The 10,272-nt window shown below is 66.7% G+C and overlaps 1 protein-coding gene across 1 annotated transcript; it reads right to left on the bottom strand.

The window, feature by feature from the left end:
• Positions 1-8,418: 8,418 nt before the first annotated feature.
• Positions 8,419-10,082, bottom strand: TNNI2 (troponin I2, fast skeletal type). Its single transcript, XM_081811214.1, has 6 exons — positions 9,999-10,082; positions 9,452-9,493; positions 9,226-9,354; positions 9,023-9,112; positions 8,740-8,916; positions 8,419-8,611 (listed from the first exon to the last, which is right to left on the bottom strand). Exons 3-6 carry the CDS (start codon positions 9,346-9,348, stop codon positions 8,516-8,518), a joined length of 486 nt encoding a protein of 161 aa, XP_081667340.1. The 5' UTR covers positions 9,349-9,354; positions 9,452-9,493; positions 9,999-10,082; the 3' UTR covers positions 8,419-8,515.
• Between the last annotated feature and the right edge of the window lie 190 nt (positions 10,083-10,272).

Here is a 10,272-nt window from a genome sequence, read left to right as displayed (position 1 = left end):
GGGACAATCTGAGGGGGGGTGGCCCCATCCTCAGACAATCTGAGGGGGGGTGGTCCTGTCCTGGGGCATCTGAGGGGGGTGGTCCTGTCCTAGGGCATCTGAGGGGGGGTAGCCCCATCCTGGGACAATCTGAGGGGGGTGGTCCTGTCCTGGGGCCTCTGAGGGGTTGGCCCCATCCTGGGACAATCTGCAGTCAAATGCTCTACCCCTGAGCTATACCCCCTTCCTGGGACAATCTGAGCGGGGGGTGGCCCCGTCCTGGGACAATCTGAGGGGGGTGGTCCCATCCTGGGACAGTCTGAGGGGGGTGGCCCCATCCTGGGGCATCTGAGGGGGGTGGTCCTGTCCTGGGGCCTCTGAGGGGTTGGCCCCGTCCTGGAGCTGTCTGAGGTGGGGAGGCCCCATCCTGGGGCATCTGAGGGGGCAGCCTATTGCCTCGTTGGAGGGGTGCGGCCTGATCTGGCTGGGCGGGAGTGGTGGGGCAAGGTGGGGGGGCCTGGCAGCAGATCTTGGCTGCAGTGCCCCAGCCTTGGCCGTCCTGGGGTCTCCCCGGGTGGGGCTTCCCAGGCCCCACATCCCCACCCTGGGCACCAGGACTTCTCGCCACCCTGGACAGGAAAATCCCTGGTTCCCTTAGTCACCTTGTGAAATGAGAACCCTGCTTTACCCTGGGTCTCGGTTTCATTCTGACGCTGCACTGGGGGGGTGACATTCGCGGGGTCCCAGGCTCTAGGGCGGGGGGCGGCCAGCCCCTTCTCCAGCCGCAGCGCCTGATCAAAGGCTAGCACAGGTGTGGCCCCGCCTCCCGCCTGCCCAGGCCTCGGCCGGGTCCACACTGTCCTCTCTCTCCTCCGCCTGCGGGACAGCTGGGCGGGGGGGCCAAGGATGGGGCCAAGGAGGGAGGCGGGGGGGCCGCGGCCAGACTGCTCATGCCGTGCCCTTCTATGGGCATGCGGTGGCCCGAGGAGCCCGGGGACGGTGCTGACGTGAGGAGCCATTTCTGAGTGGGGCGCAGCTGTCTGCCGGTCGTCCCTGGGTGGAAGGACACGGCGAGCTCCACGGCCCCACCCCTGGCGACGGGCCCCCTAGCGACCTTCGAGGGGCTGTGTGGCCCCCACAGCTCCAGCCTGGCTCGTGCACCCTGACCCTGACTGCTCTTTCCAGACGCCCCAGCGCTCGGGTCCCCGAAGCCCCCGAACCAGGGCCCCCTGTGGGACCGGGCAAGGGGAGGTGACCGTCCCCCGCCCTCACGCACGCGCACGCGTGTGCACACACACGCACACAGACTCACGGCCGACATTTCCACCGTTTCCCTCATTATGAATAAAGGCATGGTCACAGGATCAGGTAGTGGCCACCAGCCTCCGCAGGCAAGTCGGCCCCGGGGGCTGCTGAGGCCAGGCCTGGCGGCCCCCCCGCCCCGGCCCCACCCGGCAGCTGCTCTGCCCTGCGCCAGGTGACCGTGGCCCACAGCACTCTCCTCTCCTTGCTTGCGGTCGGTGTGTGTCCCGCCTCTCCCTCCGGCCCGGGGCACCTGCTCCTTGCCCTCCGCTCTCCAGGCAGCAGCCCCCAGCCACGGTCCTCCTCCTGAGCGGGGGCCTCTATCCCCCACTGGCTCCCGTCCCCGGCCTGTCTGAACACGGGTCTGCCCCTCGAAGCCCCACCGTCCCCGAGCCCCGACTCTCATCTGTGCCCCGGAGCCGTCAGACCCCCACGGCCTGGCTCAGCCCCGATGCCGGCCCACCGGCAGCCCCTCTCTGCCCCCGTGCGGGCTGCCACCCGGCGGCTCCGCGGGCTCTCTGCCCGGCTCTGGCCGCAGTGGTGCGAGTAGCTCTTTGCCAGCACACAGCCGCTGCCCATGCCCCCTCATGTTCCGTCTCCAGCCCCAGAACAGGCACCGGCCGGCATCCTCGGCCTCCTCCATCACCGCGAGGCAGCGGGGCAGCCCGGGGGCGGGGGCCCGGCCTGGCCTCACGCACAGGCTTCGGAGGTCCGGGGCCAAGCAGCCCCTCTCGTCCAGTCCTCCTGGCCCAGGCCCCTCCCCGCCGCCACCCCCACCCCCACCTCCTGCCCTCGGAGCTCTGGCCCGCGCCGACCCACCACGGCCCGTCTACTCCCAGGCTGTCCGGGCCGTGTCCGAGTCCCTGCATCAGGCGCCCAGGTGTCCCACGGACTGGTGGGCAGAGCTGGCCTCTCCCCGCAAAGCCCGCTGCAGAGGTGTCCACTCAGCGTGGGGAGAGACGGGGTCCCAGGAGAGCACCCTGCCGCCCCTGTGCTGCCCTGAGGCCCCCACGGCACCGTCCACCACCAGGTGAAGCGCCCCCGCCCCCCGTGTAAATGCGCTCAGAACAGACCCCTACCCGGCATCCTTCTCCGCCAACAGCTCTTCCTGCTCCTCGGAGCTGGGGTGGCTGGGAGCCTCCGCCATTGGGCTGGCGCCAGGACGATTCGGGCCGTGCGTATGTGCTGTGGTTCTGGGTGCTTCCTCAGGCGGCGGGCCCCAGAGCCCCCACCCCCAGCCGGGTTTCACTTCCCGCTTCCGGCTGCAGGTTGAGGTTTGAAGCACATTGGGGCTGGGGTTGGGGTGTTGTTTTTTAATCAGTTGATGCAAGAGGAGAGAAAAAACCAGCCATCAGGAAGTGTTAGGCAAGTTGCAAGGGCAGGGGTGACAGAGAGGGGCCCTGGGAAGGCGGCGGGGGGTGCAGGGGCTGGGACAGTGTGCACACACCTGCCAGGCAGCCCCCCACACTCCTTGAGAATCCCCTGCAGGCCTGGCCTCGAAGTCTCTTTGTGCTTGGCTGGCTCTCCATGAGCACCCCGGGCCTCCAGGTGAAGCACCTTGGCCTCTCTGGATGGAACTCTCCTGGAGCTTGCAGAGTGGAGCACGGATGCACCTGTCTCTGAGCCTTGGGCCTTGGGCCATCTCACCCCATCGGTGTAGGCTAAGTGCAGATGAGGGACCGGGTGGTCCTCAAGGCCCTGCTCTGAGCCCCGCCGACCTGTCTGAGCTCTTCAGACTGACAGCTGGGGCCCTGCAGGAAATGCCCCGTGCTGCACGCCCCCATATCTTCTCTGTGCCTCCTTTACTTTCCTGAACTGTTGGGCTCCCTGCTCTCTGAGCTGCCCTCCCCCCGGCCCCCTCACCCCCATACTCAGGGAGCTTGGAGCTGACCACGCCCAGTCAGCGTCACTGGGGTCTGGAGGCAGGGGGCTCAGGGGCTCCCCCGGGAGGCACTGGCAGGACAAGAGGATGGACTGAGGCCACGTCCACCTTTCACGGTCCTTGACTGCTGGGAGTCGCCAGACCAGGGGCTCAGAAGTCAGTGAGGGGTGGCAGGGGGCCGTGAGGGCCAGAACCCAGAATTGGCCATGAAGGCGTCAGAGACTTCCCTGGCAAGCTGGGCTGATCCCGGGCCCCAAGAAGGAAAGGAGGGAGCGCTGGGCCATCTTGCCACACCCAGGTCAGCCATGGGCCTAGAAACCCTGCTGGACGTGACCTGCAGAGGACCCCAAGGCAGAGTGAGGTGGGGGCGGGCGACAGGGCCCCCAGAGTGTTAAGCCAGCAGGTGGGGCCCGCCCGAGGGACAAGCCGACGGGGGGGCCGCAAGCCCCCACCCGCCACACACACCCAAGAAGCCTTCCCACTTGGAGACATAGGAAAGGGTCCCGCCCCGGGGATTATGGGGCGGGGCTGGACTGAGGCCAGGCCCAGGGGCTGCACGGGGGAGCCCACAGGGCCCCCAGGGACCCCTCAGCCTGAGGCCTCTCCTGTCCCCTCTGTGGTCTCCAGGGGTCACTCGCTGTCCAACCACAGACAAGGATGCTATGGCTGGATGTCCACCCAAGTGGGGGCTGGACCCCAGCATGCCCAGGGACACAGACCATCCCAGCACCTCGTCCATGGCTGCGACCCCGGGTCAACCCACCACTGGGGTCCTTCCCTCTGGCTTGTGGTGAGGTTGATCCCAGCATCCCGGCTGTTAACAGTAGGGGTATTGCCAGGATGGGTGAGGGCAGATGGAGGCGGGGCGCCCCCCGACACAGGGCTTCCCTACCCTGCCGTTCGCTGCCTGAGGGCTAGGCCTGCGTCCTGACGCCAGGGGCCCGGGAGTAAAGTGAAAATGCGGGGCCTCTGAGTCAAAAGCTATTAGGAATTTCCAAAGGGAAACAGTGGTGCTTGAAACCAAGTGCAGGCCCCTTCCAGGCCCACGAGGCCGGCTCTGTCCTCCAAGGCCTGGCCTGACCTGCCCAGCCCACCTGTTTAATCTCCTCTCAGAACTTGGCACCTGTGTTCCCCAGACTCCAGCGCCCTCCGGACTGTGCTGCCCTCCCCCTCTGCCTACCCCCAGCCCCAAAGGCCCAGAGGCAGCCCGATCCCTCCTGGTGGGGGTTAAACTGTGTCCCCCTCCAAATTCCTAGGGGGAAGTCCTGACCGCCAGGATCTCAGAACGGAACCTGATTTGGGAATAGTGTTCTTGCAGGTGAGGTCATTAGGGTGGGCCCCTCATCTGATATGACTGTGTCCTTATGAAAAGGGGAAACTCGAGTCAGACTTGCTCGCAGGGAGAGGCCATGTGAGGATGGAGGCGAAGGCCGGCGGGGGAGGGGGGGGGCCAAAAGCCAGGGAACTTCAAAGAAGCCAGGAAACCACCAGCAGCAGGGGACGGACCCAAAATGGACTCTCCCTCCCAGCCTCAGAAGGGACCCACCTGCCCACACCTGGAGCTGGGACTTCCAGCCTCCAGGACCGGGAGGGACGATGCATTTCTGCTGTCTACGCTGCTCTGGCCATGGGGCTCTGACAGCTGCCCGCCCCCAGTCTCCCCAACACCTGCTGGGGCCAAAGGGCAGGAGGCAGTCCACTTCTCTGGGGGCGCCAGGTGGGGCCACGATGCCCAAGGACGCTCTGTGGGGCCTGGGGGTACATGGGGTGCCACCTGGTGAGGTACCTGGGAGGGAGGGGCTCAGACACTGCCGTCCCCCCCCTGCAGGGGCACCTGGGCCTCCCTCCTTGTCACCCTCACTTCACAGAGGCCGTGGAAGTCAGCACAGGTCTGCCCCCTGCTCAGCAGCACCCCCCAGAACCCCGGGCCATCCAGCCCTGGCCGCTGGGCCTCCCACGCCTCCCTTCGCAGGAAGCGCCTCCTGGTCCCTCATCTGCACTCAGCCTGCACCGACAGGCTGGACGCGGTGAGAGGCATCCGGGGACCCAGCGTCCATCCTGACGGCAGGACTGCCGTGCCCTCCGCTGAGGAGTTGAGTCTGCCCAAGACACAGACACTCCACCGTTTGTCCCCTTGGCGTCGTTCAAAGCGCAAGAGGGTGGTGTCGAGAGGGTAGAGGTCTCGTGTCGTCCGTCCTCGGGCCTCCAAACCCTCCAAGGCCGGTGCAGTGTCCGGTGACGTGTCCGGGGACACAGTGAGTGGTCAAGTGAAGCCGCAAGCTGACCCCAGGCCAGGCCGGAACGAGCTCTGCTGACAGCCGGTGGGCGCCAGGCAGGCTTCTGACAGCGCACGTGCTGAGCCGAGGAGCGCGAGGCCCTGAGAGCCAGGCCGGGAGGAGGGCTCTGCGGGGCGGGCGGCACAGAAGGACCTGGGGGGTTACTGACTCATGCTGTCGGGGGGACACCAAGGCCACTGTCCAGGGGCAGCAGGGTCCATGTGCAAGGTGGCCTCAAAGGCCCGGGTGGGGTGGGTTCCCCAGGGAAGGAGGTGTCAGGACCACACACTCAGTGACATTGGGTGACAAGACCGGAGGGTGGACAGAGTGAGCGAGGAGGGGTCAAGAGCAGGGAGGTGGTCAACATACAGACCAGGTCAGGCCAGAGAAGGACAACGGATGGGTCGGAACCTGACCTGGCAGAGCACGGGGGCACGAGGCCCACGGAGGCCTGAACTCCAGCCACCATGGCTGCAGGGAGCATCACCACGTGCCAGCGTCCAGGGCCGGCAGCCCGTTCGGCACAAAACCCCACTTCCGTTGCACCTGCCTCGCAGCGTCCTTGTCACCTGGTCCCTCACTTATGTCACTGCTCGCCCAGCTCAGCGCTCAGCCCCTCCTCCACGAGACCCTCTGTGCAGGATGCAGTCGGGGACCAAGGCCTGGGCGCTGGGGCGCTGCTCGCCTCCCGGCCTCATGGCTGGCGACAGGGAAAGGGCTGTGGGCACGAACCTGCCCCAGGCAGGTGCACCCCGCCCACCTGCACACACACCAGCCTCGCCCACCCACACCCTCTTGTCCTTGACCTCCAGCACTTCGATTCCAGGCCCCTCACCCTTCCCGGCCACAGCCCAGCTGAGGTCCCCCCGGGGCTTCCTGGGGCTGCGTGTCTACCCTGACCTCCAGCATCACCCACGGCGCAGGCTGCGTCCCTGCACCTTTGCTGCCCTCCTCCTCCCTTTGGGGGTCCTTCCTGGGCTGCGTGTGGCTGGGGCCTCCTGGACCAGCATTCTCCTCCCCTCCTCCCCTGCGTGCCCGTCGTTGGGGCATCACCCGGCACTCACTTCTGAGGGCGCCCAGACCCCCATCTCCAGCCCAGACCCCTGCATCCAGCAAACCCACAGCTGAGAGCCAGCCCCTCACCTGCTCTGAGCCCCCTCCCTGGAGAACAGCCCCCAGCCTGGTCCCCCTCAACAAGGGCCTGGGCGTCCCACCTGCCTTGTCCACCAAATCGGGGGGACTCCGCCTCTTATATATCTCCCCATCCGCCACTGCTGTCCCTCCCAGGAGGTGGCCATGGTTCCTACGCCCTGTCCCACTCCAGCCCCTGTTCTCCACCCTGCAGAGATCTTTCTAGAACGCAGAGCCGTCCCCACCCACGTGCTAGGTGCTGGACCACATGCTTGGCAGAAATCCCACCGAGGTGGTGTGTCTGCAGGCCCTTCTGCCCGGGGTACCTGGACGGCCGGGCGGGCGGGAGAGAGGTGCGGAGGCCAGTGCAGAGCTGGTCTCCATTTCTGCTCGTTGGTCTGGTCTGGTTTGTCGCGTCCTCTGCTCCCTCCCTCACTCACTCACGTGGTCATTAGAGAGTGTAGCAAACACCCACAGAACCGCTTCCCAGTCCAAGACTTACAACATCCCCCAAACCTACATGGATCAAGGTGCTTCCACTCCATCTGTCCCTGCTCGGACCCCCGCCCTGCGGGATCGCCACCCAGAATTTTGTGTTTGACATTTCCTTGACTTTAAAAAAAAAACTCATTTCGCCACGCGGTGAGTCTTCCCAAACCCAGTGAGCTGAGCTGTGGGAGCCAGGTCCCCAGTGTCCCTGCCTCCTCTCCCGGTGGGCACAGGCCCTGGATGGCTGCCCGGCTCCCCACTCTGTCGGGTCCGTGGTGGGGCACTGCTTCTATCTCTATCCAGCCGCCAAAGCCTGCTCCTTGAATCCCCACACTCCGCTCTGCATGGGATGCGCCTCAGCCCGGAACACCCCTGGGTCCTCTCTACCCTGCCTACAGGCGCAGGGCCCAGGGGTTGCCTAAGCTGGGCCCCAAGTTGCAGGCTCTCCAAGGAGGGCCTTCAGGGAGCGCCTGGAAGGACGGACCCAGATCCCTGGGCGGCAGTGGGGCCCGGGAGCAGAACTCAGGCAAGGCCACAGGACAGGCTGACGTGGTCCCTCGAGGTGACCCACGGCTGAGGGCATACCCTTTCCGTGTCCGGCTGCTGGCACGTCCAGAGGGCAAGGGCACGGCGGGCAGCCTGGCCTCCCTGGGCACCCCTCCGAAGATCTGAGCGGAGGGACCTTGGTGGGTCACCGTGTCATTCCCCACAGAGGAGGTGGGACAGCCGTGACCTTGCTGTGACGGTCCTCATCAGGGCCTGTCTGGGACATCGTCCCTTGATGTATGAGGAGGGCCACGGCCCTGGGGAGGAGCAGAGGCAAAGCAAGCCCTCCCCCTGGGCCTGCTGTGGGGCAGACGGGAGCGTGGACCCCAGCTCCGTGTGTCCCTGCTCCGTGGGCACAAGCCACCCTGGGAGCTGTCTGATCCCGGACTGTGCCCGTGTGCCCCCTGCAGGAGGAATGGGGGCTGCCCACATTGCCTGGGGAGGGCACGCCTGCATGACCCCCGGCCTGGAACCATGCCGCATGGACAGGGTCTCTGGGCCTGGCAGGTCCCCTTAGGATGACCATGCCGTGGTCCAGAACTATGGCTCAGACAGGACTCGGGCCATCGACCTGCGGGCCTGCTGGGTCGGGCGTGTCCAGGGCAAGCCCTGGGGGACAGCAGGGGGCTGACCGCGCTGCCCAGCCCCAGGTGCAGGCACCCCGCCCCCAGCAGCGCCTGAAGTCCCAGAAGCCTGTGTGCGGCTGCCCGCGGCCGCTCGGCCCGGGTTTCGCCAGCACGCAGCAGTTTGCTGGGCGCCCAGTGGCAGTCTGTGGGCAGTGAGGCTGGGCAGGACCAGACCAGACCAGACCAGTCATGGGAATTGGAATCCTTTATTGACCACTGAGACGAGCCGTGTCCTCCCTCACTCTGCGGGGAGCGCCAGGCCGGGCGTGGGGGTGGCGGGCGGCCTAGGACTCGGTCTCGAACATCTTCTTCCTGCCCTCCATGCCAGACTTCTCCTCGATGTTCTTCCGCCAGTCACCCACGTCGCGCAGGTCCCGCTCCTGGGGAGGGGTTGGTATGGAGCTTAGGAAGGGGCTGCAGACCCCCGTGGCCTCGGTTTCGCCCCGCCGGGGCGGGCACTGGGGGGTGGTGCCGGGCCGCGCTGTGGGTGGAGGGGACTGCGACCTACCTTCTCGGTGTCCTCCTTCTTGACCTGCTTCAGGTTGGCCCGGAGGTCCATGCACACCTTGTGCTTGGAGCCCAGCAGCGCCTTGAGCATGGCATCGGCCGACATGCGCACCCTTCTCAGCGGGGGCCTCTTGAACTTGCCTCTCAGGTCGAACAGCTTCTGGTTCATGTCCTCCAGCTGTGAGGCGGGGGTGAGGGCTGGTGGGGGCCAGCGGTGGCCAGGCCCCCCCGCTGGCTCGGAGTGCCCCTCACCGCGCGCCCGGCCCCGCCCCTCACCCGCTCACCTCCTTGGTGCTCTTCTGGACCCTCACTTCCATATCATACTTCTCCTCCTCTGCCGCGTCGATCTTGGCGTGCAGTTGTTTGCAGAGCTCCTGGGGGAGAGCAGCAGGTGGGGGGGTTGGGCAGTGGTCCACCTGCCCTAACCCCCTTCTTGACCAATGGGGAAACTGAGGCAGCAGGCTGGAGCGCTGCTCGGGGAGGGTACCTGCACTTCAGACATGGAGCCGGGCAGGTGCAGTGGGGGGCAATGCTCAGACAGGTAGTTCTGCTTCTCCGACTCACGGCGACTCTCCTCCTTCTCCAGCTCCGTGGCGGCGATCTGGAGCATGACGCTCTGCGGGGGGCAGGGGGCGGGGGGCAGGCCAGTGAGGGGCCGTGGGGCCCCCGCCTGCGCACACCCCAGGGTGGCCCTCTCGGGGGGCAGCACCTACCTTCAGGTGCTGTCTCCGGGCTGTGATGGCCCTGTTGCGTTTCTGCAGGGTATGGGGGGAAGAAGCAGAGTCAGGGCCCACCCGGGTCCCCAGCACCCCCACATCCCTCCACGCTTGCCCACCTGGGTCGGTGGGCCCTGCCTGGGGGGCAGCTGGACCTGGGGGCTCCGGAGGCCCTGCTGGGGGGCCCGGGCCCAGGACACCTGTGTCCAGGTGGCAGGTGAGGTCCGAAGGCTGGGGGTGGGTGGAGAGGGGCCGTGCCTAGGGGCAGTGGGAGGGTCGGGGGATCCCGGCAGGGCCCAGGAAGTGGGGGGAGCGGTCAAAAGAAGAAGCGATTCTGGTGACCTGGCCACAACCCCACTTCCCCTGCCCCGTGAGGCACGGAGGCCACGTCCTCTGTTTCGTCAGTGTCTGGGAGGTGGGGTGGGGCACCTTCACAGGGGAGGGCTGGGCAGCTTCCCTTGAGCTCTGACCTCGGACCCATCCCAAGTAAGGGGTCCCATCCCTTCTATATTTCATGCCCCGCCAGCCCCAAGCGGGTACTCACCTCCTCACTGTCCCAGGGAGGGGGCAGGTGCGGTAGGGGGGAGAGAAGAGAGAGGTTAGGGACATGGATGGGGCAGTGTGATGGGGTGGCGGGGGAGGTGGCCAGAGCTGGCTGGGGAGCTGCAGAGACCTCCACCCCAGTGGGGGGAGGGTGGGGGCGGCAGGGGCCCTGGGCTTGGAGCTGAACTTACTCCCCCATCCTGAAGTCCTGGGCTTAGAGCCTGTGGAAGAGAAAAGGCCTGGGCATGAGGGCCACGGCCCCCGTACCCACAGGT

Source organism: Leptonychotes weddellii, unplaced genomic scaffold (assembly GCF_054177405.1).
Source record: "Leptonychotes weddellii isolate Sample4059 unplaced genomic scaffold, ASM5417740v2 HiC_scaffold_6326, whole genome shotgun sequence".
NCBI lineage: Eukaryota > Metazoa > Chordata > Mammalia > Carnivora > Phocidae > Leptonychotes > Leptonychotes weddellii.
Note: the sequence above shows the minus strand (reverse complement) of the source record. Positions and strands in the feature narration are given on the sequence as shown.

Bases quoted from the DNA above. Each gene is read 5' to 3' on its own strand.
- TNNI2 (XM_081811214.1), bottom strand. From the start codon at position 9,348: ATGCTCCAGATCGCCGCCACGGAGCTGGAGAAGGAGGAGAGTCGCCGT. The intron at 8,917-9,022 runs GTGAGCGGGTGA...CCCGCCTCACAG, and splicing joins TCCAGAAGAGCACCAAGGAG to CTGGAGGACATGAACCAGAA. The intron at 8,612-8,739 runs GTAGGTCGCAGT...ACCCCTCCCCAG, and splicing joins AGAAGGAGGACACCGAGAAG to GAGCGGGACCTGCGCGACGT.